This window comes from Tachypleus tridentatus, chromosome 10, assembly GCF_004210375.1.
Source record: "Tachypleus tridentatus isolate NWPU-2018 chromosome 10, ASM421037v1, whole genome shotgun sequence".
NCBI classification, from domain to species: Eukaryota; Metazoa; Arthropoda; class Merostomata; order Xiphosura; family Limulidae; genus Tachypleus; species Tachypleus tridentatus.
In genome coordinates this window covers 69597292-69624429 of record NC_134834.1, presented here as the reverse complement: position 1 = coordinate 69624429, position 27138 = coordinate 69597292, and the positions used below count along the sequence as shown (strand labels likewise).

Below are 27138 nucleotides of genomic sequence, written 5' to 3'. Positions count from 1 at the left end.
GAAAAAAGAACGAATTCGCAAGATTAAATAAATACGTTTGTAGGGTAGGTATTTAGCAATGTGTATAAGTAAATAGTCGTGTACGTAAGGAATAGCAACCAGATATTTTACGTCACGTTAATTAAATTTCCTTATACGTAAGAAGTATTTTATGTTTAGTAACTTGAGTACATGCTATTTATGGTCTGGAAATATAAGAATAACAGCTGTAAAGATATAACCCCACGTAATTTAGATAAAATATTAAAATCTGTCAGTCCATATAATCGCTGTGTTAAGATTGTGTATGTGATCGTTACGAGATATTTCTTATGGTCTTAAATACCTTATCTTTATTTTGGTACACTATGTCTTGAACTAGTGGATATATACGTATTTAGTAGACAGAAATAGAACCTGTTAAGGAAAGAAGTTATTATAGCTTTTATAGAATTTAATAATCGAATCTCCAAACACATGGAAACAATAAAAAACGTGATTGGATAACTGCTACTAAATACACTTTAGAACAATATATTCAATACTGCTTAAAGCATTCTTATGTATATTTTCAATTCTAATTACATAACAAGGAAAAATCAAACTGAATACCAAGTTTTATTTATCGCAGTCTTTACTTCTGACGTAACAACAATACATCGACAACGACTTTCATTTATTATTTTTTACACAGTTTAACTTAATTATCTAGTGGGTTTGGAAAACAGTCCAATCCCATACCTGATTACATAACTATACAGTAATAATGATAAATAAGTTAGATTTTATTAACACACACTGACGGTATTTTCGTATCTGACCAGTTCAACTGAATAAGTTAAAAAGATTTGTACATAAAAATATATTCCCAAGACACCACGTAAGAAAACCTACAATAGTTTTACTGGTAAAAAAATACGGTGATAATACGTTAATTTAGCCACAAATTAGTACGAAATTGGGAACGTTACGCAAGCAGTATCTATTGTAGAAAATTATATATGTGAAAACGGCTGGTATGGGTTGAGATTTTTTTTTTATGAAGAAGAGTGAATAACGTTTCGACCTTCTTCTGACGATGACCGATGAAGGTCGAAACGTTGTTCGCTCAAAATTTTTTTTCTTAACCCATACCATCCGTTTTTACATATGTATTTTTCTCTACAAGTGGGTTTTATCGTCATCACGGATTATTGCAGAAAATATTTTAAACAATACTGATTCTACTCCGTTAGGTTAGCAAGCACTGCAATGAAATAAAAGTAAATATAATATTACTGACAAACATTTTAATTCAAACATGTTATTTCTGATGCACTAAACCTATTCCAGTTTGAAGGGTTGAAGAGGAATTGGCACTCAGTTTACGGCTTGAAATTTAACATAAAGTGTGAAAAGATTAAAGTTATTTTTTTAAGATAGTGGTTCACTGTTTATGTTTAAAATTCTACAATTCAGAGAACAAATAGTTCCTAAAAACACATTTCGATAAAGATGTGCATACCTTTTGATATCTTAAGATGTCTTAGCCCTTTATATTTTACTATTTACATCATTCGTTTTTCTTTGCATATCGTTTTTGTTTCCACTTCAGTAAAATCCTTCAAGGAAAAATAAACTATTCATCCAATCTGTGATATGAGCTCCGAACAGCAAGAATTGCCACATTTTTCAGGGCAATCTAGATAGGCACGTCATCAACAGTCATGTTTTCGCAAGAGAAGTCACAATTTACACTGTTTGTTTTATAACTTTTTACATCATTTATCGAGCATCACTTTTTTTTTACTTACACAAGAAAATACACTGCAAATATCGCAATGCATATGACGAAGCACTTACTAGTTATTCCACTTTCTAAATCAAAGAAAATGTTACATAATTTTGAAGATAAGTATTTTTGTTGTAAGGATTTCCATTGTTGAAGATCATACCTAAGCTATTCGTTTTAGGTATTCTACGATTCGTACTTTTTATAATGCAGTTTTGGATTATATATGTATAATAATTCTCTGAATCGAAACAGAAAAAAATATTAGCTATTTATTATGCGGCAGATATCAATATCTGTTGAGATAAACATTACATTTTTATTAATTTTCGTCGGAACAACTAAACTTTACCTGCTGATATAAACTTTTTTTTTTCTTTTCTAAGTGATAAATATACTTTATCGGCTAATACCAACATTATTTTCATTATTTATTTTAAAGAAGTCGTCTCCACTTTATCCTTATCCTATAATATAAACATTATTTTTTATTACTTTTGTGTGCGACACCTACATTTTATCTGTATCACCTGATATAATCACAATTTTTCATGAACTTTTTTGAGTGGCACCTACACTTTATTCAGTGATATAAATATTATTTTTGTAGGTTTTTTTTCTTGAAAGACACATTTTTGTCCGAAATTTAAACATTAGTTTAATTATTTTTCTGATTGATTTTTGCCACTTAATTGGCTAATAACTACATTATTTTCACCATTTCTTTCTCGGTAATCCAAACACTCTATAGGCTGTCACCGAACTTATTTAGCGTTTTCCTGAGCAACTCTTTCTTAAATCCTGTTCACAGCAGTCAGTTTATGAACTTACAACACTTAATTACAGGGTTTGATTCTTTGCGGTGGAAATATTACAAATAGCCTATTGCGTGGCTTTTCTTATAAATAAAGAGAAATAAGCAACCGTTTTACCTGCTCATATTATCTTTGCTATTTTTATTACTTTCTTACCCGTTACTACCAATACTATCATTCTCTTCCTCTGTTTCATCGGCTGATATTAACAATTCTTATTATTTTACTGAGCGAATTAGTCTATACTCTCATATCACCATTATTATTTTAAAAATAATTTTTGAGAATGGCGCCTCCTTTATCTGCTTCAAACTAGTGTATGACGTCAATTATCAATAATGTTTAACGTGTCATGTTGAAACGTTCTAAGTCAGCCGTTTAATAGGACTACGATATTAGCTGGGCTTAAGACACTTCACTTTGTTATTCATTAACGTTTTGAACTGATATGTAATAAATGCTGTTGCAACGCTTTTGTTGAAAAAGAGAAAGCTTCCAAGTAAAATAGGAAGCTACCAGCAGGTACTTGGACGTTAACAGTTGACTTCAATAGACAGCAACATGTTGCTTTTCAGACTTAGTTTTGTCATATTTCCTCAATATATCAATAGACAGTTACCCGACTTAACGCTGCTTCAGTCAGGTAGATTGATTTCATTGTTTAAAGCCGTTGTATAGATCTTAAAATGTATGATTATTGGTCATACAAATTAAAAACAAACCTTGCTACAAGGCGCATAATCCGAAATGTTTAAAGTAATAGTTCGAATTTTGACATTTCTCGTGAAAGAACATTAAAAAAAATCAAAACTTTCATGGATTAAAAATATTACGAATGCGTTATTTCAAGAATTAAAACGACATTACAATCGTTTTTAATGATATTCAAGTTGTTGCTCTTTACGCAACAACATAGCCCAAATAACAAAAATAATGAAAGATACATGTCAGTCAAAAGAATAAGAGAAGTAGCTGCAACTTCTTCTACACGTTACTAACCTTGCAGAACTTTAAACGTTGTGCATATTTGTTTCAACAGATAAACTTCTAAACACTTTGAAAACACAACAATAAGACATGTAGTTAATAATCTGCCGAAAGAGGGCGTCTTTGTTCTCGATTAGATATGATACAGACGATGAAAATTATGGTACTTTTAACTGACAAGAACACTTGAGCATATTTACCACGTACAGTTCTTAATAAACGTGTCAACATAACTAAGACTGTGAGTTGTCTCCACCGGAAAGAGAGTTTTTCCGTTCTTGAGCGCGTTCTATACCGAGTTTTTTGGCTGCCGAAGTAGCTAAAAGATCAATCTCTGCATATTGTACAACTTCTGACTTCAAAGCAGGACTTGCCGGTTCAGAGTTTCCCATTTCAACTTCAAGGTAATTTAGCTCTTTTTCATCCTTTGGGAATACAAAATGGAAATTCTGTCGAGTTGACATCGGAGAACTGTAGGAGCCTTCAAAATACCACGAGGGGGAGCCTGGTGAAGAAGTAGTGGTTGTTTTTGGAACTTGAAATTGTCGGGAAGGAGGCTTCTGGCGGTGCTGAGAGCATTCTTTAGTGTTACGAGTTGGGAATGTGTTTACTATGTGTTCTAAGGCAGCACTAGGTTGTTGGATGTTCACTCCCATCGAGGCTGCCCGATGAGCAAGGGCGTATACGTCTTCAGTCCTTAGGTATTCGCAGCTGCTAGTACTACTACTGCTGCTCCTAGAGCACAACGACAACGTCTCTATGTAATCACTCATATCCGAAGAGGAACTGCTGGATGCAGCTGATAGGTCCAGCACATCTAACTGGTCTGGAGGTAACGTGCGACTATAGAAGCTGCAATCTGTGAACAAGTAATGGAATGTTGATAAACATCATATATATATTTTTTTAATAGTTTATACGTATACCTGTTTGATTGAGAGCTTTCACTAAAATAAATGAAAGAAACACTTCATTCTGATTTTTACAATTAAGGAGAGTTTATCACGAAATTAGTTCCATTAAGATGTAAATGGTTCAAATAAGTGTGTCTCCATGATAATTTAAACTAGCAGAAAAATTAACAAGCAGAACCACATGACCACATGAACTGGCGGACTAACATTTTTCCTCAGACACGTTATACGTTCTGATGATTCTTAGACCACGAATTTTCAGTGAGTTATAGTTCTGTAAAAGGTCCACATTTGCAAAAATAAAAATGACTAGATGTCTTTCTCTTCAGACAAAGTGTCAATTCGATACATGGACATCACAAATTACGTTACAGATGTTTGTTTGTTTGTTTTGAATTTCGCGCAAATCTACTCGAGGGCTATTTGGTTATGACACTTGTCATGTTACACAATTTACATTGATAGTTGATACATCATTTATGTCGTTTTTTGCTGTTAATTTAAAGGGTTTAGTTTCCAAGCGATATGTTTACTTGAATATTTGTTTTGTTTTGTTTTTAATTTCGCGCAAAGCTACACGGGGGTTATCTGCGCTAGCCGTCCCTAAGTTAGCGGTGTAAGACTAGAGGGAAGGCAGCTAGTCATCACCACCCACCGCCAACTCTTGGGCTACTCTTTTACCAACGAATAGTGGGATTGACCGTCACATTATAACGCCCCCACGGCCAAAAGGGCGAGCATGTTTAGTGCGACCGGGATTCGAACCCGCGACCCTCGGATTAGGAGTCGAGCGCATTAACACACTTGGCCATGCCGGGCCCGTTACAGATGTTTGTTCTTGCATGACACGCGACAGTAACTACTGAGTTAATTGTATGTAAATATAAAGTTTAGCTTTAAGCTTAACTTTTTATTCCACTTCAGAAAACATGATCTTAAAGATTTCCTTGGAGTAAAATGTAATAATTTAATTAGGAAAAGTACGACACCAGAACAACTACTTTAACTAGTCATATTTAACTACAATTACACATAAAACTTGAAACTAAAACGTAATACAGTAAAATAATAGCTCTGAAACAACTCAATGTTGTAGTTTTTTCCGTACCTTTACTTTTCTTTGGGTGAGTAAAATTGTTTGATTGACTAATATCTCAGTTTAGGTCTGTCTAATTGCCTCCAGTAAAACCGCCCCAAACGCACATTAGGAGAATATCACAAACGATAAATTTCGATAAATACAATATTTATGTCATTTAATAATCCATGTTAGTGTTTTCCAAATTTTCAGCATCCGTGTATCACTTTTGAGACTACAGTCTTATCGGTGTATCACCAGGGATAGGGAGGAGTATCAGTGATGTTCGATTGCTGTTTGAGGGCGGAGGATAGTCGTGTAATAATACACATAATGTACAAGAAGAAATGGATGCACAGAAGCTTTTGAAATTTATTAATATAGTCCATTAATTATGGTTGTAAAGTAATAAGCATTACATTCAAATTTGCATACCTACCTGGAAATAAACAAGTTGATGAGTGTTCAGTGTGAGGGGTGGAATTGTTTGTGACCAGACAGTATGTCGGAGATATCTGGCTTGATGTTGGTGAGTTTAAGACGAAGATATTTGTTTATTTTTGAATTTCGCGCAAAGCTACACGAGGACTATATGCGCTAGCCGTTTCTAATTTAGTAGTGTAAGAGTAGAGGGAAGGCAACTAGTCATCACCACCCACCGCCAACTCTTGGACAACTCTTTTACCAACGAATAGTGGGATTGATCGTTACATTGTAACGCCCCCATGGCTGAAATGGCGAGCACGTTTGGTGTGACGGGCTTTGGACCCGCGACCCTCAGATTACGAGTCGAGCGCTCTAACCACCTGGCCATTTTGGCCTAATACGAAGATGAGACTGCATGATAATGAGATGAATTTCGGACTCAAGGGTAAAACTTTTGAAGCGAGGATCTGCGTTTATATTGTTATATTCTATATGTTAAAGGGAAGGAAATAGCTTCAAAGATGTTCATATAAAATACCTTAAAAATTTGGCAAAACTAAAAGATAAAAGCAAAACGTTTATAATTTCTAACGAAATATAAAATAAACATTAACACAATTGTCTTAGTACTAGAAAATGAAAACAAAAACAAATGGTGTGTACCAAAATTATTGTCCGTAAGAAACTAATAAAACTGGTAGAAATTAAAAAGGAAAATCGTAAAAGGTACTTGAAACTGTTAAACAAAGTTTTATAGAAATTACACAGGATAATAGGTTTTTAGTATAATTTTACCCCATTTCATCACCCTCTTGTTATTAAAAACAGTATTATTTTCGCTTTTTTCTTTTAAAACAATTCTTGTAAAGCTACATGAGGATTATCTGCGCCAGCCATGTCTAATTTAGCAGAGTAAGATTAGAGGGAAGCCAGCTAGTCATCACCACCCACGACCTACTCTTTTACCATGGATAGTAGGATTAACCGTCATATAATTATGTTTCCCACGACTGAAAGGGCGAACATGTTTGGTGTGACAGGGATTCGAACACGAGTCCCTCATATCACGAGTCAACGCTCTAACCACCTGGCCATGGATGGTCTATTGTCGCTTTAATAACATTTGTAACACGACACAAAAGGAAAGGAAAACTGTTAGAGAAGTTATTATACATATTCTTGTGAAACTATATTTCAAAATTGTTTAATTATTACGATTCATCTTGTTATAAGGTAAACCACGTTTTCATATAAAACATTTCAGACAGTGTACCACTTTCATTCTACCCTATTTAGACAACAATGTATCTGCTTGAATCCGTAGGAACATCATAAACAGAATGAAATAAGTGTTCGCCCGGGCCCGAGATGGCCAGATGGGTAAGGGACCGCATAAAGAATTTCATGTTTTAAAACACAATAGTCCCAATATTACTGTCTTGTGATAAACATATATTAGTAGAGAGTTAGACTTAAAGAAACGCAGAAGCCTAAATGTATGTATTTCTTCCTCATTTTTTGGACGTAATTTTTTAAATTTCAAATTTCCAGTCAGTATTTAAAAATCTAGAGTTTAAAAACCAATAGTTCCATTTTGAGCCAAATCCGTTCATTAGTTTTTTTTTCTGTTAGTTACTTTTTCTTACAGAAAACAAAAATTAAAGTTCTAGGAATTACGCTTTTACTAAAAATGGCTTGTTGGTTGTTGCGTCATTCACTCTAAATGTTCTTAAAGTATATATTTTGCCGAATGCTAGTTTGTGTGTGCTTGAGTATGTTTGCAGGTTTGACAAGTTCAACAATGTTACGTGAATATAACATTTCAATTTATACACCATTTTATTATTACGAAACAGTTCTAGTGGTTATCTAGCCCCATTGGTCATCGCTCTGTGCTATAGATATAAAAATTATAGTATACCATAAACAACTATTACTACGTCTTAGCTCTTACCTTCTGTATTTTTACATCGACAGCTTTTCGACAGTTTACGTGAACCAGAAGTTCTATGTTTTCTAGAATGTTCTACACTGTTTTGAGTGGAAAAGGTCTTCGTGTAGTTTTCCGGATTTTGTTTTCTAGGAAGTGACCCATGTATACACGTAGTACCTGTATCGTTAGTGGGTGGCGATCTTTCTTCCAGAAATCGATTTGGCAATCCATTAAGCCCTGGTATTTTCGTTCCAATTTCATTTCTTCTGGACTTGCAAGGTACACTACACGATCTTTTAATCATGCTTAGTTGGTACTGACCACTGTCGATACACTTTGCTTGATTAGGAAGAGGATCATTGCTTTGGTCCTCATCTTCAGACAACTTTGAATCTTCGTCCGTCTTCAGACAGTCTGCTGATCTACACTGCGAAAGCCTGTGAAGATTTTCAAAAGAATGCTTACTAGGAGAATTAGGAACTGAAGATGAAGGAGACATTTCATCAGTGCTGTAGGACTTCTCCTTTGTTCTTAACGTCAGTTTAGCCAAGATTGAACACTTTCTTCCCGGGAGAGTTTTAGATACTTCTACTTGGTGATAAGAAGAGCTTTGTCTACTTTCAGAAGCGTTCTCTCGACTCTCAACAGAATTAGAACGTTCCCTCTTTAATACTTTCTTTTTTAAACTACCTAAGGAGATTGATCGAGTTGCTCCAGAAAGGATTTCTTCAGGAATTAAACCCTTTTTCTTTATGAGTAGATTTCTTGGAGTAGAAAATTCACTCTCATCTTTAGATTTTCCAATATTTTCCTGTTCTAAGTCTGGAATCTTATTTGGTAAAAAATAGGGCATAAAAGGTCTAAGGGGTAAACTTTCTTGCGTGCTCTGTGATTTGCTGGGAGTTTCAGTAGGATTTAATCCAGTGCTAACAAGGTCTAAAGCTGATATCGAAGTAACCGAAATTAGAGATTTACAAGGATCAACAGGTTCCATTGGTAAGTAATTATCAACACGTGACTCAGGTGGATGAGACGTTATGTGTTGGCATGACATCATTTCATAAATATTTTCACTATCGTGTATTAAAGACAGGACATCCTGAGTTGACTTGTTACCTGAAAACACCTGACAATTTCCATCGCATTCTGTACTGAAGTATGTTTTATCATTTTTATTCAAGAAGGCTACAGAAGCCTTGTTTACAAGAGACTCATCGTCAGAAGGCTGGCCGACTAAAACGGACGCCGAATTTTCGTATAACTGTAAAGACTGTATAAAATCCAAGTTAGCATAGTCTCGATTTTCATTAATGAGTTTACATTTCTCACCACTTTTCGAGGTTCGCGGTTTCTGAAAATTTACATAATTAATGGAAGCATCTGGGATATGTGATATCTTCTCAGTTGAGGTCACAGTATTTTTTGTCTCTGCTAAGCTCTCACTAGATTTCACTGTATTAGTTTCAGGGGGCAGTGATGAGTCGAGTTGATATGTTTGTAACTCTGAGTTCAAGATGATATGCTGTGGTTCTTTTCCATCCACAAGAACTACTTCAACAGGTCTCTTTGTAGGTTCAGTACACACAGGGATTTCTACGACATTTCTGAGTTCGTGCTTCTGTTGACCAGAACTTGAAGGTTGATTTTTGTCATCTAGAACATCATTTCCCCAGCAAGGCATGATATTTCCCGCCCATGACATCATCTTGTGACAAACACAGCTTTTAACAAAGCTCTGCTGAAATGGTCTGGTCTGATTATATGTTCTTGGATGACTACAGGTGCAACAGGTTGGAACTTGCATGTCAAATGACGACTTGTTTTTCTCTGTAATTAAGTTTTCCTGTAATGATATGAAGTAGTATCAAGCAAACAGCAAGAGGAATACTGAAATAAAACATACTTACACACACACACATATAGAAATAAATAAATGACTGCTATCTTGTAAAGTGTGATAACTTACGATTCATAAGGTACAAATGTAAACTGAACCATGATGTTCGTATGGTACTTTGTTAGGAACTATTTATAAGAAAACTGTTGGTTCTTTCCTTCAACTTTAGCTCTCCTACGGCTGAATCATCCGTTTTGAATATAAAAATGTTCCTTTTAAAACTTTAAAACATACATCTTTAAGTGAGATCATAAAGAAATGTCCAATAAAATATATATGTTCTGTTGTGCATGAGAAGGGCTACCAGTTAATATTATCTCATTATGTTTTATTATAAAGGGAATGTGCTATAAAACACTAAACCATGACTGCCTCACATTCTGCTATATAATAATTAATTAGCAAATAACATAGCTTAACTACAAAAATATTCATAAAACTGTTTATAAACTTGTACATAATTCAACCACAAATTAGTCACATTTCACATACTGTGTGTTCTTAGTGCTCACATTTTTCCGACTCATTGAAAGTGTTATTAATGACTGTTGCAGCTTTTGGAACATTTACAGGTAGGGTAGTTTGCCTTGTGAGACAATGTTCACTGTGGCATTTGAGACCCAGGAAATACATGATGAACCAATTTTCAATGTGCCCTTTGAAGAGCAGGTATACTTAATAACCGTTTGATTGGCTTCCACATGCCATATGGTGTATCAGGGTGAAATATAAGAACGAGATATGTATTGTATTCTCTGGCGCACTACAAGCAGTACTAGGCTAGTAGAGGTGTGCCACTCTAACTATCATGGCGAGTCCAAAGAGAGCATACCCTACATCAAGTATGACGGTACTAGTTCTTAGCACGAAGACCATATTTTTCGTTAATGATCCACACGCCATACAGTCCACCCTCAGGTTGATGGGGTGTGATACTACCTTCTTCAGGTAGTTTAAACCCAGTACCAATTACTTCAGACATTTTTCAGACAACCATGGAAACTCCAAACCTGAACATTTATTTTATTCTGGCGAGAGGTGAGGATTATCAGGTGCAACGTGTTTTCATTTGATAATATTTAATACAAATGAAATTGCAACGACAGATGTTCCTCTCTTTGTGTGTGTGTGTGTGTGTGTGTTTTTTTCTTATAGCAAAGCCACATCGGGCTATCTGCTGAGCCCACCGAGAGGAATCGAACCCCTGAATTTAGCGTTGTAAGTCCGTCGACTTACCGCTGAACTAGCGGGACGCACCTCCCTTTGAATGTATATTCTTAGTTCACGTTATATGGTCATAATGCGAGTCTTCTCCCATTAAGTCCACACTTCACGTGACTTGTAATATATCTGAATTTCTTCGGCAAGACTGAATGATGTCTCGTTGTCATTACGTCAGTGTGAACGTTATAAAGCGCCCACCGAATAAATGATGTAGCAAACATTAGTATTATATCAATATAATATAACTTTAACTACACAACGGACTTAAACACAAGATGTTCATAATGTTAATGCATATTTATTCAGCGGTTATCTTTCCATATGGCTTATTTGCATCACAAAATGAAGCAAGTTTAGTCACTTATAAAAGTGAAAAAGGGCCGATTTTGCTACTGCTGCACAGGCAGTAGTTTCTATAACAAAACAGCCCAATTTTTAAACAATGTTATATTTTAAAAACTTATTATGCCTTATAATGACGAAGAATATAGAAAAGACTAAAGGTATTAAAAATGGTGCTATTGTTAAAAACAGGCTGAAAATGACCTTAAACCGATTAAAGTTACATAAGTGGGAGTGCATTGGTTTCGATTTTTTATTATTTTCGAAGTTGTTTATGGCTGTTGGGACACATTATATGCTGATGCATCATTAGTGATATTTAATTGGTAGCCCTAATCTTCTTTACAGTTATCCGTCCAGAATTTAGCAATGAAATATTAAAAGGGAGGGTGCTAGTCATGAAAACTCACTTGAACTACTTTTTTCACCAAAGATTAGTGGGATTAATCGTAACGTAATAACGACCCCACGGTTGAAATGGCGATCATGTTCGGCAAAGGGGCATTGAACCCACGCCCTAACGGACAGGCCATGCTGGGCCTTATAGGTTTTGCTAAATAGAGATGTGGCAACAAGAAAGTTTATTTCTGCAACTATGTCACATAGTAGTTTAAACTAAGAGTCACATTGCTTCTTCATATGTACTTATATTTTCGGGTCTTAATCCATGTACGATTCCTCAATTATAAACTCTGATGTTTACATGCCCTTCAATAATGGATAAGTGATAGTGTATTCTTATACACCAAATCTATAAATTTTGCTTTGTTTAGGTTGAGAACAGCACATTGAATTAAAAATATTTAATTTATCATCTACTTATGGCAGGTGAGATACGAAAATGAAATATCTACAGTACACCCAGCTGCGCTATACTTTCGTTACGGTTTAAATTTTGCTACGCCTACATAGGTTGAGTACATTATATTAAAACGAACTAGAGCTTTACTACGTCAATACAGTCCATTGTGTTACGTGCAATCACGTCCTGTTTGACGATCATGCACCTTGATAACAAACAGTCCTACCGAGTAGTTTACATAGCAAAAGGCTCCTTATGAGGTTTTCATGTTCAAAGCACACCCTTCTTCCTTAATTGCATTCAATAGGCCAAATAATGCACCAGAATGATGGTTTACAAGTGTTTAACAATTTGATCGCATTGAAATCCACAGTCGATATATCCAGCAACTTGTCTGATGTGTTGTTTGTGAAATAGCGTGGATATTTAAGATTCGTTTCATTCTACAGTTTCTTGAGGTACTCGACAGTTAAGAGAGTCTGTGTAGTAGTAACATTTGTATTAATGGATTCTCACCAACTACAAGACGCTGCACTGTGCTTACTATGTTTGGGTGCGACTTGATGCGGGTCTCTTGCTGAACGGTTCTTGCGCACTAAATTTATCCAGATTCACATATTTTCAAATGCCATGAAGAATAAAGGATGTAACAATATTTTTCGTCGGAAAGGACTGTTGCATAATATTCCATAAATCGAATAAGCTTCGGTAGTATTACACTACCTACGAAACGCCAAACAATGTTAAAATGTAGTTCTGGTACATGCCGTTCCATTCAAAATATCGAAGTATCAGCACTTTATTAAAACTTGCTAGAGTCGGTAATGCTTTAGTTTAATATGTGACCATTCTTGTAAGGAGTGATACAAATTCTAATTTTATAAAACAGAAGCTATTAATTTGCCATTATTAATGTGCATTAAATTGCAATCATACGAGGTCTGTTCAAAAAATACGCGGACTGTTTGAATTGCGCGGCTCCAGTTGGTTCCAGGGGAATCCGCTTGGTGTCGCTAGGTTCGTACAGATCAGCTGATTACGACGCCGTTTCCCGATTGCAGATATCTTCATTTGTATATTAGCTACGCGGTTTTAAGTGAAGTGCGATTTTTTCGTTTGGCGGATTTCAGAATGAATGACCTGAAGGAGCAACGACTTGCTGTGAAATTTTGTGTTAAACTTGGAAAATCTGCGACTGAAACTTTTGCTATGCTTAACACGGCTTACGGTGATGTTGCTATGAAGCGTACGGCATATTTCAAGTGGCATGAACGTTTTAAGGATGGTCGACAGTCCGTTGAAGATGATCAGCGTCCTGGACGTCCTTCCACGTCAACTGACGACCCACACGTCGACAAAATCAACACCCTGGTGCGGGCAAATCGACGTCTGACTGTCAGGGAGCTTGCTGAAGAGTGTGGGATATCAGTTGGATCTTGTTACTAGATTTTGACCGAAAAATTGAAGATGCACCGCGTTGCTGCGAAATTTGTGCCTCAGAACTCGTGAGTTTTTGGCCAAACACTCGATCACTGTTCTTCCCCCCCCCTACTCACCTGACCTTGCTCCTTGCGATTTTTTCTTGTTCCCCAAACTCAAAAGACTCTTGAAAGGAAGAAGATTTGAGGCGATTCCCGAGATTAAGACAAATGCGACGAAGGAGCTGGAGGACATTACAAAAGAAGCGTACCAGGACTGTTTCAACAAGTGGAAACACCGTTGGGGAGGAGAGTACTTTGAAGGGGTCCCAGACCTGTAACTTCTAAATAAAGTACATTTTGTTTTATGACGTCAGTCCGCGAATTTTTTGAACAGCCCTCGTATATATGGTAAACAGGAAATCTACAATAATTTATATTAGCATTTTCAGACGGAGTTTTTCTTTGCTAATAGCGCAACAGTTATTTAGTATTGTTATGAAGTTAATAAGTATTAAATCTAATAAAATATACATTTAACATAAGGCAATATAACGTAATATAATTAATCAATAATAATTTTCATATTAGATCTTTTAATGTGCGTGTTGCTTAAACAAACATTAAGTTATTTTTTTGGGAAATGTGGTTGAAATAAGTGAAAATATAATTGGAAAAAAAGTAAATTTAGTTAATTTTGCATTTTAATTCATTCATCAAATAAAAAAACAGTTGCATAAATTAACTTATGAGAATAAGTTGAAGTCACTACAATGATTTAATTTATCATTAAATTATTCTATAGCCTATTTCGTTCTGGAACAAATCTACACCGTAAGCTAATTGCGCTCTGTCTACCACGGAGAATTGTACTCCGAGATTTAACGTTGTAAGTCCGTCAACGTGCCGCTGCCTCAGCAGGGGATTTGTAGACTTTAAATACAACGTTAAATAGCTTTTCTCTTTCCGATATTTTTCACACCTTTTACAATTGTAGGATAATCAATTGATTAAGTTAATTAATGACAGCTTACGTTCTGCAAGAAATAAGATAATAAAGAACCAATATGACTTTCAGCTTCAACGTTTAACCAACGTAATCCGTTTCCATGACAAAGTTGGCGTGACGTTCCATTAGCATAGTGCGGACAAAGAGGTAAACTAGCCTTGTAAACTACACCATTTCATTTTTAGTGAAGTATATTAACATAGTGTACCTTGACAGTCAAGTAATTCTGCAGAACGCATATATAAGCTGGCCTGATAGAAAGTAATTTGTCTTCTGCGTTTATTACACATATAAACTTACATGGGCTCATGATCGGAATGTTTATACCTTACCGATTTCTGTTTCAAATAACGTTGGACTTACTTTGAGTTTGCGCGGAATATCATAATTTTCCGTGGTCAGTAGAGGCACCTGTGGATTCCACGTCTCGTCTTTTGAGCACTCAAAGGAATATTTCTCCTGAAAAATTACACGAATAACTCACGTAACACAGCAGATTTATTACTGTACGTTATGAATTACATCATATCTAAGTCTTTAAGCTCTTGTAGACAAAAAGATAATCTTCGAATTCATTTGGATTCAGCTATAATGTATTAACGCTATATTGTAACTCTTTAATTAATACAAATTACAAGACAGCGAAGATGACGATAACAGATTTAATCAAGTGAATAACGATCCATTGGAAGAGATTAAAGCAGTTGAGATCAGTTTAACTTTACAAAGATAATTGTTTCGCTTGTTTATTGTTAACCATAAGCACACGATAGGCTATTTGATGTGCCCACCACGGGTATCGAAACATAATTTTTAGAGTTATAAGCTTTCATATTTACTGGTGAGCTACTATGTGAGGGAAAGGGTTGTAGATATATAGTAGTTTACTAAGATAATTAAAATAAGGAAACCCAACGAACATAGATATATAGTAGTTTACTAAGATAATTAAAATAAGAAAACCCAACGAACAAAGATATATAGTAGTTTACTAAGATAATTAAAATAATGAAACCCAACGAAGATATATAGTAGTTTACTAAGATAATTAAAATAAGGAAACCCAACGAACATAGATATATAGTAGTTTACTAAGATAATTAAAATAAGGAAACCCAACGAACATAGATATATAGTAGTTTACTAAGATAATTAAAATAAGGAAACCCAACGAACATAGTTTCTTATTACAAGAACGTTTTTACTTATAAAATTTAAGGTTGGCTAAAATGTAAATTGGGTAAAAAGGATATAGAACAGTGTAGAGTTTCTGTGGTGTGAGTATTATTAAGGAGTTTTGTTTATTAATATCAGAAGAAGTATTAACCTCTCTATCTTTAAACATATTCAGAGTTGGGTATATATATATGTGTTGTTTTTCTTTATAAAATTTACTACTTTTTTCAAGAACGTATATTATGGAGATACATTTTATGTAATAATGTTATTAGAGTACAGTCTGTTAATACACTGTGCTTCTACGTCATTCGCGGTACTGAAGCACGTGGCTTACAGTATTCTTACATATTTTACATTGTAGTTACAAGTTATCTTTAGCATATAGATACTCGAATGCTAAATAAACAGAGAAATCAGATGTTCTCATGAAGGTATAAACAGCTGAAAAACATTAATGTTTGTTTATTCACGTAAACTTCACCTTTTGTTTTCAACAGACTAAACAGGCAGGCCAGAGAACACTTTGGCTCAGCCATTTCCATCCCTAATTTGGAACTGTGGCCCAGCGGGAAGCATCGAGTTGGTAGCACCCGTCGTTTAAAGTGGTTATTCTTAGCCAATAAGCAAGATTTTCATTACCACTTTTATAAAGCACCCACAACTGAAAGCGTGAAGCGTCCTTCGGTTAACAGTATTCTAAATAGTAGGTCACGCCTAGGCTATGAACGTGAAGAATCAGTACAAGTTTAGGGCTGTAACTTAGCCAGCGGAGTCGGTTATCTACGAACAGCTGATGATACTATCACTGCTCAATGGACACAACTCGATGGACAAGGATTCATTATCCAGCAAGATGATGAGTCCAAGCATGCAACAAATGTGATGAAACTACGACTTGATGGTAAAGAAACCAATAAAACAGTCGCAACGATGGCTTAGCCTGCACAAAATCCAGGCATCAATATTATTAAGGTTGTATGGATGTATATGGAAAGTGAGATGGTGAAATGGCAATCATACAACTATATTGAATTGTAGGGAGGAAACTGGATACTTGAAACAATATTTCACATTCTGACATTGATGAACTTATGATATATCAAAACAAGCCATCCCCAATTTCGAACACAACCCATACACAACCATTAAATAATTCTTACCATGCCATTCTTATAGAAACGTGCTCACAGCCATAAAGTGCGGGACGAGAACCATGAATCACTTAATTCATAGTCCAGTCATTGTAACTACTAGAAAACACCAGGAATAAATACAAGTTATGTTTTTTTTTTAAAGATTTATAAGGGTTTTGAATTCAAAGACAATATGAAAACCATTAGTAATTTAATATGTAAATAAAAGGTTTGACTCGTTGCCTGAATTTGAGCCATAATTAGGATAATTTGAATGAAACAGGAAGAATTAACGAAAGCTGTAAATCAATGTTGGATTTTACTTTCCAAAATATTATGTGTTATTATTTCGAAAAGAATCCAAAGAAACACATTGCTGTTTATTCATAAAGCATTGTGAAAAGTAATTTCGGAGTGGACGGTGATATATATTTTGAAACTTATTTCAGTGAAGTTTAGCATAAGAATGAATTTGAAAGAATCTAGTATAAAACTGTCAAAACGAGTACAGACAACTATACGTTTCTTTTGATAGAGTAATGTTGTAAAGTGGTTGTTCAGACGGTTAAGATAAACATGTGGAGAAAATCATTTATCTTCACGTTCATTTTCGTATGTAAATTTAACACACAGCTGTTTAGAGTTTAAATAATCTTGAAGACGTATTATATCGTTGTTACTACGAGAAAGTAAAGTAATGTTATTACCGTCTGTAAAGATATGGTTTATTTTGAATTTCGCGCAAGGCTTCCCTAATTTAGCAGTGTAAAACTAGAGGGAAGGAAGCTAGTCATCACCACCCATCGCCAACCCTTGGGCTACTCTTTTACCAACGAATAATGGGATTGACCGTCACATTATAACGCCCCCACAGCTAAAAGGACGAGCATGTCTGGTGTGACGGAGATTCGAACTCCGCGGCCCTCGGATTACGAGTCGAGTGCCTTAATCACCTGACCATGCTGCGCTCCGTCTGTAAAGAATTTCTCCTCTGTTTAGCCACATATTTTAATAGCGAAAAAATAGCTAGTTTGAAAGAGTCCTTTTAACGGTGACTCTATTTATTTACTGATAAAGTTAGAAACCTCTAGCGTGTGGTTTGAGTAATTGTCCATGTAGTTGTTGATTGAACGTAATGCATATTGTCATTACGAAACAAGTATTTCAGGTGAATTTGAACTGCTATTTCTAGTGGAAAGTGTCGTAAAATTACTTCGTTTTCTAAACTGGTTAGTCAATCGTGATTAGCATAAATAAACTATGAAGTTTATTAAGTGTTGTATTTTCTTAGTGCAAAGTTACACGACAATAGCCTGTACGCACTCTGTCCATCGTAGGGAATTGAATACCCTAGTTTAGCGCTTAAGTTCGTAAGTATACCACTAAATTTTTGGAGAACGCTTACCGAGAGAAAAAAAAGTTTCTCATTATTTTCACGTTTAGTTCACATATTTTTTGCATTCGTTATACTGTAAAGTCTATTAGATTCAATATAATTTTATGTAATGTTTATTACATTTAATATGATTTTCTGTAATGTTTTCTTACATTCAATATTTTTTTGTAATTATAGTAAACTACTTAAACAAACGAGTTAAAGCACGTTACATTAGGTGACATAGCTTCGGTTAAAAATTAACCAGAAAAAGTTGGATATATAACAAAAAAAAATTTAAATATTTTCAAAATGTTCCTTGTAACTCAGTTAAAACCTGAGAGCTTATAATACTAAACTTTTTATTTCGATACCCACACTTGGCAGAAAGTACTGAGAGCCCATTGTGTATTTTTTGATGTTTGAAAATTAATAAATTAAATATTCCGAAAATGTTCAACTCATGTAAAAAGTATCAAATAAACATTTTCAAATATACGTGTTTAGATCAGGAAGTATGTTTGGTGCCAGTAATGAGTTTTGTTACGGTCATAAGTTTAGTTTTGGTTACAAGTTTAATTAATGAACACCATGATTGTGGTTCAGCTAATTAGTTTCTTTCTAAGAATCCAGTGACAGGACATACGTATGATTCTCCACATTGGCGAGTAATGTGCTTTTGTTTACGTCATTCAATATGTTTTTTAATAAAATCTATTTGTTTCTTCTAATGGACGTGACTACCTCTAATACACGAATGTTTATGAGCATATATTTATCTTTCAAGTAATGATAACTTGTTTTACAAACAAGAATACTGTTGTCATGAATCTCTTAGTTTTCTTCATAGATTCATTAATATTGCTGTCTATAATGCTAAACTAATCTTCACTATATTTTAATACTTAATATCATTATTTTACATTGCTAGCTTACTATATGGATCTAAGACTATCCAGAATCTCCCAAACTGGTACGGAAATATTATAGGAATTACGATTGAAAACATTGTTAAAGCGACATCACCAAATGGATGAATCAATGTATTCTAATCATTATAGGTTGTAACTCTGTTGTGTATTGATTTACGATATTATGTGCCTTCAGTTAGTTTGTTATAAAGATTGGCTTCATTAATCCATATGCGTTTTAGTTCTGACCTAAATAGTTTACTTTCGGTCACAAGGTCTTAATAATTTATTCATTTATATATATTTTTTCTACGGCTGTTACAGGTTGACAGTTATTATTAAAATTAAACAAAAACAAAAACTATATATTCCAAAGACGGGCTAAGTTTTAGTTTTTGCTTATATGAAGCTAACATCTAAATACCTTGCATATATAGGTTGAATGATGGCATGAGAACAAGTTATAATTTTATATTTTTTTAGATAAATTTAGTGAAAAACAGAAGTTCAAAACTTGACACGTAGTAAATATGAAAACTATAAAACCACACAAATTTTGTAATAAATACAGGTTAGAAAAACAACTAAAGTAAGACATAAAAGATACAGATATTAGAAGAGCGATGGCTAACTATGAAGTATGATAAACTACATCAGTTGATGACTTCTTACCACTGTTCTTAATCCACAGACTTTTGTGCCCAGAAAAGTAATATCTTCTTTAAATAATGCCAATAAATTGGTGTGAATTGTAAATATTTTAGTTTTTAAACTCAAATTATATGTGTTCATAATAATCACACAAAAAACTGAATAATGTTAACTATGTATGTACACACAAAAACTGAATAATGTTAACTATGTACGTACACAAAAGTTGAATAATGCTAACTATGTATGTATACACAAAAACTGAATAATGTTAACTATGTACGTACACAAAAGTTGAATAATGCTAACTATGTATGTATACACAAAAACTGAATAATGTTAACTATGTACGTACACAAAGTTGAATAATGCTAACTATGTATGTATACACAAAAACTGAATAATGTTAACTATGTACGTACACAAAAGTTGAATAATGCTAACTATGTATGTATACATAAAAACTGAATAATGTTAACTATGCATGTACTTTAACCATTCTGTAGATAAAAAGCACCAAATCACTGATTTAAAAAATAAGTCAATACACTGGTAATAAATACAGTTAGGAGTATTTCCCATATATGATTATAAACATAAGTTTCCAGAACAGGCGTACAAGGCAATCAAACTGTGTGTTTTGCGAAGGTTAAACAACTTGTGGGACACATTCAGAAACTATTCTAATAAAACTTTAGACTAAGAAAAGGTTGATGCTCACGTTACACGGAAGGCTTTCCCGTGATTATGGTAACACACGAGTTATTTTCTTGATAAGTTGTACAAGATACACCTAAACTCAAGCAGCCATAAACAGAGTTTTAAATAAAGTCTGGATATTAAAATAATTTCTAATCAGATGTTTTTCAAATCAACCAATAAATGACCTGACTGAACCTACTTAAGCAGTTAGTTTAGATATTACACTAGTAGAACCACGTTGTTGCTTTCCTTACTACAAAGCTACACAATTGTGGATTTTTACTCTATTTGCCATGGGGAATTGAGTTTTGGACTTTAAGCTTGCAAGTCGGTAAACTTACCTTTGCCCAACGGTGGCGGCGAGGGTGGAGTGTTTATAAAATGAGAACAATAAAATTTACAACTAAATCCGTTATTTGGTGTTCATCAAAAATGTTGAACATTTTAATCTCGCATCTTGCACGAATCTTTTTGCAGTTTACAAGAACAATGATGCAAGTCCTCTCGGAATTACTTTCAACCGTCGTTGATCGTACATTTATTGATAACCATAACTATGTAGTACTATCCGAAATCATTATGACAAACTTTCACAAATCCTAGATCAGACATCTTGACAAACATTCTACGAATTCTTCACTATATAGAATGTTGGTTTGGAAGACTATGTTTAAGCAAATCAACGGTACCAAAGTCCATTAGAGCTGCATCCGGGTATCTAAGAGGTATGTTGTTGAATGACACTTTCGTGATTTCAGTTTATTTGTATCTTTCTCATGAAACATCTATTGACTTTGAGGTATTTCTGGAATCTTGTGAGCTTTTTTCAAACTTAAATCCTTTTTTGTTAACTTTTTCCTTTTTTTGGGTCGAAGGGTTAATCTTTGTTGCAATTTTTTTCAGGTGAGAACATTCGTAGTTTTGGAGTTTAATGTACGATTTTTTATATCTTAGGAAAACACTTAAACTCCTCTTCTTCAAAATGTCAGGTCATTAGAATTTACATGGTCTGCAGTGTTGTAATGATATATTTACCCATTCACAAGTTTATTTATGGTGAATTTGTACGACGGAGTGGTTGAGAATCGTGTTAAACTTGTCGACTATAGCGTCTCTGCGACAACATGCCACTGAATTAACATATACAAATCATCCGTATCAAATGCACTTAACTTTATATATATATTTCTTCAGTAGCGTAATATAAAATATAGATTTTAAAAACAACTGTAGGTAATTGAAAACCTGGCGAAGCATAATTTACATTTTACCTTTTAAGTGTTCAGATTCTGTTCTGGTACACCTGAAGAAGTCTATTTCACATATGTACTTAAGCATGACCGAAAACGTTCTAAAAATCATGTAAGCCAAACGGCTAGAGCGTATACTAGTCTGGGTATGCATTTTACCTTAATAATCATAATTCTGTCGTGAATTGTGTTACGCTCCTTTTGAGTTTAGATTTTTGGAACATCAAAGTAGTCTGGAAACCTGGTTCATAAACGCAAGTTAGAAAATTGTTAAAATTCCTATTGTAATAAGAATATGACGAGAAAGGCAAAATATCCATCAGATAATTTAGTCTTGTTCAATCTTTATTATCTGAAAAATAAATAAAAGTCAAGCTAAGTGCATTGGAAGGGGTGGCAACTGCCTGTTGTAGAAAAAAAATACAAGTGTATAGGACGACATTTTGAAACGCCATCCTTTACACTTATATTTTTCTATACCAGGCAGTTGCTGTCCCTTCCAGTGCACTCGTCATGAAATATTCTGCCTAAACAATCTATCCAATGAAAGTAAAGCTATACTAATTTTATGAGCCGTGTACTCACTGTCCACCGATGTTTCTATGATCCTGATGTGTTAATGTTTATTAGCACTCCTTGTGTTGATGAGATTTGGGCATGTTTTTGATATTCATGTCTAACAAATCAGAATACCAAGAGTCTTGTTTTTATTATTAGTGCTCGCATCTTTGCATCTGTGGAAGGTTGGGTTACTAACATGCTTACACTTTTACAATTCACAAACCCAGTACGGCTTACCTTTAGACTTTCAACAAGAAGAATATTTCTTGGGACAGCATAGTGTGCATACGGATACACTGTATTTTTTTTAGGGTCAAATAGCCCCATTCCATGACCCTGTTGTTTTCGAGCCCTGTCTGTAGGTTCACGTGATATGGTTAATTTTTGGGATGAACTAAATACATCAAGCGCAGTTACATTTCCAGTGTCATGTTTAGGCGAGCCTTTAGCTTTGCCTGAATCGTCTAACTGACGAGCGGTGCACATGCAAAAGGCACTTCTTTTGTGCACGTGAGGATTAACTTGACTGGACCAAACCTTTTCTGAGTTTCCATTGAAAGAACCTGTAGGAAAATCAACTGGCCACTCATCTTCTTCTTGACCTACCGAATTAGACAAACCAGGTGATTCCTCCTGAATAGGAGCACTCCTAGGAATGAGGAATTTCGGGAGACCCGTAGTAACGTGGGCACTTCGAGGTCTGTCGTAGAGGTTGTCGAGACAGTTTCTGGGAATCGAGTATTCCGAGCCACTGCTACTGGCACTGCTACTGTGACTACTTTGAGAAGATAACGATGTCCTGTCGGAAGGCCGTCTCTTCACACCGCTCACGGTTTTTTCATCTGTAGTCGGAGACGCTGGTTTAATGTTTGGGAGCCATTGTGGGGTGGAAGTACCACTCTCTCGACGTGTCTCTGGAGATGAGGATACTTGTTTAACCGACGTACAGAACTGTCGACCGCACTTGTCACACTGATTGGCATTCCTGTGTAATAAAACGCTTTTGTTACAAAGGAATGTAAAAAATTTAATCTAGAGCTTACGATTTCAGCAAATAATGAATTTCTCCTTTCCTGCCCTTCTGTGAATCAATTATTCTTGTACGAATGTATGATTTAAAAAAAATACTCCCTGCGATTAGAAGAATGTCTCTATGCTTGCTTTAAGTATATTAATTAAAGGCAGATTTCAAGTTATTCATACTATGTTTGTCTCTGGATAAAAACTAAATGAAATACCATACTTTTAATATTTTCATGAAACTTACCAGTCTTTTTCTTCATCTAAGATATTAACATTCATGTTTGTCTCCAGTCGTCGATTTAATTGTGGTGTTGACTCGCGAGAATCGCTCAAAGTTACTGAAATCGTTTCCACACTTTCCACGTCACTAGAAGTGGTTATCAAGGGTGTTGTAAACTGTGACGTACCCGATGGCCATCGATGGTGGACCTTACATGTTGGTCCAGCTGGGTAGTTTTCATTACGCACTCGAATTTCTGGACCATAACGCAGATTTTCGGAGCAGGCATCAGAGGTACTGCCATCTGAACCTGAGCTGAGAAGGGGTCGACTGGATTCGTTACTGTATTTTTCAGAATAGCGGTTTGTCGATTTGGGTTGAAGAGATCTTCGACACGATGCATCCAAAGCTGAAATATTCAACTAATAATTAAGATGTTATGAACATTTCCGATTATTATATTTTTAATCACATTCTACAGGATTCTACCAAGGCTTTGGTGGAATATGCATAAGAGCATAAATAAGAAAGTCTCTTATCATTAACTTTACAGAATTGTAACGTAATAAGCTTGCGTTTTTTTTTCTAATCATAATGTCAAGTTGCACCTATGAAACCGTTTAAATAGAAATTGGAAATATCTGCTACTAAAGTATTAAACGTGAAATCAGAAACTTATTAAAATATGTGAGAATCACCTTGAAACATTTAAAAATGTGATACCTGAATTTGCACGAGCTGCAGATCTCCAACGGCTCAACAGCTTTCCTCTCGACGCTAGATCAAAGGCTTCGGAAAGGTCTGTTGCTTGATTGGTCAGTAAGATATGAAGACCTTCTCCTATCAGAAATATTGCCATAGGGATTAGGTTTTTTATTAAGTCCATGAAGATTGTGAGGATATAATATTTGAAGATATCTTTATTTCTCGTTTTTTTAATTTTCGCCATGCCTAAACTTTTATCCCGTAACAAACATACAAAGTAAGTTATATTTTTATGACAACCAAGTAGCTTAGGAGGTATAATAATATTATGGATTGCAGTTCTGGCAAGATAACAAGACGATATCGGAGCAGAAACTCCAGGTGCAGTTATTCCTTGCCTCCGATGGTTCAGGGTAATCTGAGGGCTTAGAACACCTATAATAGGGTTTTGATACATGTAACTTATTGTGTATCTAACAGTAAGTCATGCCCTGGGTCAGTGTTAAGTTTAAGGATGATTTACAATCCAAAAATCTGGTGTTCGATTTCCTATGGTGAACTAAACATAGATAGTATATTGTGAAAATCTGAGCTGAAAACAAAAATTAACAATGAACCAACAATTATTGATCTTTATAGTGAGGTCCCTCCAGTACCAAAGTGATATATGTGCGGACTTATACAGTTAGAAAGAGAGTTTTAATACCCCTGGTGGGCAGAGCACAGATTGTTCTTTGTGTAGCTTTGTGCTTAATAACGTAAAACAGGAACTTTACAATGAATTACTAATTTTCAATCTGATGAATGCTGAACAAGTAATCATAAAATAAATTTTTAAATTTAGTAACTAGGATATTGAGGAAATATTTAATAGATATATTACAACTGTGTTTCCATTCTATCAGTTCATTATTACATTTAAAGCTTTGTTATTTTGATCAATCAAGACATCAGTATGATTTAGAAATGACAGTATAAAATACAAGAACAGTTTTATATGTTACATTTCCTGTGTGGAGGTAAATACACATGAACAAATGTTACAATATTTATTCCTGTTTACTTTTTCTCAAGTTCGAACATTATTAAAACATTAATGTTTTATTAAACTCTCATGATTAACAGGACCAAATATTAAATTAAATACTTCCATAACTTAAAGTTTTCCAAAGGGCGCGCTGCGGCATCGCAAATAATATAGTAGTATACTGCGAGAAATTTAACTGTTCACTGCAGTTTAAAAAGCAAATAATAACATACTTTAGAATAAAAATGCCGATGTGATTATCAAGTGACCTCACACAGGTGGTTACAGCACTTTACTCGTAATCCGAAGGTTGTAGGTTCGAATCCTCGTCACACCAAAATGCTCGCCATTTCTGAATTCCAGCGTTAGAAATTCTCAAGCATACCGCGAAGCCACCGGAGATACTAAATCAACGAAAATGACTTACTTCAGAGAAATAAATACAGGCGTCACTTTCTGAGAGGCCCGGCATGGGCAAGTGTGTTAAGGCGTGCGACTCGTAATATGAGGGTCGCGGGTTCGCATCCCCGTCGTGCCAAACATGCTCGCCCTCCCAGCCGTGGGGGCGTTATAATGTGACGGTCAATCCCACTATTCGTTAGTAAAAGAGTACCCCAAGAATTGGCGGTGGGTGATGATGACTAGCTGTCTTTCCTTTAGGCTTACATTCCTAAATTAGGGACGGCTAGCGCAGAGAGCCCTAGTGTAGCTTTGCGCGAAATTCAAAACAAGTACAGAGGGAAGCCATTTTATTTCATTTACCCGTGTTTCAGGCGTGCGTATGTGTGAGGTTTTGTTCTAACTCGTAGAAATTAGTGGCGTCTTTCTCTTTTTTTTTTCTTTCAGGCGTTCTTAATGTGCTTTGTGGGTAAAAAAACTTTAGGAATCGCAGCCTTAACGGCATTCTTTCTTCAGATTTTTCAATAATTCAATCACGTTCGTTGTGTTACAACGATTGAAGAAAAAGCGCCAAAAAAACTCCAATTAAATTTTATGATAGATTAAAATTGCTTTCCAGAGTGAAAATACTACTAATTAACATATTTTGTTATTATTGCGAAAACATAAACATTTTACTATGGGAATTCGCAAGTGTTTGCGTATGGATTTTCTGTGCTAATTTAGAACTATTTTTGTTATAACAAATGGATATATTTGTTCAAGTCTATATATGGTTCATAGAGTCAAAGTAAAATAATACCTTTTTTGGTTATGTTAACTAATGAAGACATAAATATCTTATTAAGTACCAGAGGGTGTTAGCATATGAAACTCTACGCCAATTTCCAGGTATTAAAATAATTCTCTTTTTGTTATACGTAATAATACATTGCATGATGGGTGCAACAAAATATTTTACCAGTTTTTTTTGTACTAAACACTGTAATAGATGTTAACACAATTAGATAAAAGTTTCTGGCTAAAATGGATAATTTTCGAGGTTATTTCACCATAAAACATGATAGCCATTAAATTCACCAGTAGCTGTTTATTTATTTTTTTGGGATAGAAAAGGTTTGTTTATGTGATATTTTTATCGATTATTTAGAAGTATTTTATGACAGTTAAAGCCAGAGACAAAGATCTAGGAATACACACAAATACATTCCGTATACTGAAAACATCTTTTTATGGCATGGTATTTATCTCAATGTTGGAATTTTGGCAAATAAACGAGCTGAGACAGGATAAGAACAAGTCTATTGCACCCTTTATACTTACATATATGTTCGTGTGTACTCCCCACCTACTGAAAAAACATGCTATTTGTGATACGAGACCTTTTACAGAGGGAAATATGAGCAA

The 27138-nt window shown here is 34.7% G+C and overlaps 1 protein-coding gene across 2 annotated transcripts in view; it reads right to left on the bottom strand.

The window, feature by feature from the left end:
• Nucleotides 1-605: 605 nt before the first annotated feature.
• The window catches only part of LOC143229506 (uncharacterized), a 150260-nt gene continuing 123727 nt past the window's right edge, over nucleotides 606-27138 (bottom strand). The window contains exons 5-10 of one of the 2 annotated variants that reach the window (XM_076461943.1): nucleotides 24324-24440; nucleotides 23625-24009; nucleotides 22595-23342; nucleotides 14959-15054; nucleotides 7925-9746; nucleotides 606-4411 (exon numbers count right to left, since the gene is read on the bottom strand). In XM_076461943.1, the coding sequence (XP_076318058.1) occupies nucleotides 3786-4411; nucleotides 7925-9746; nucleotides 14959-15054; nucleotides 22595-23342; nucleotides 23625-24009; nucleotides 24324-24440 (3794 nt within the window). In that variant the 3' untranslated portion in view covers nucleotides 606-3785. The remainder of the gene's footprint in view (nucleotides 4412-7924; nucleotides 9747-14958; nucleotides 15055-22594; nucleotides 23343-23624; nucleotides 24010-24323; nucleotides 24441-27138) is intronic. The other variant, XM_076461944.1, reaches the window with a different exon arrangement.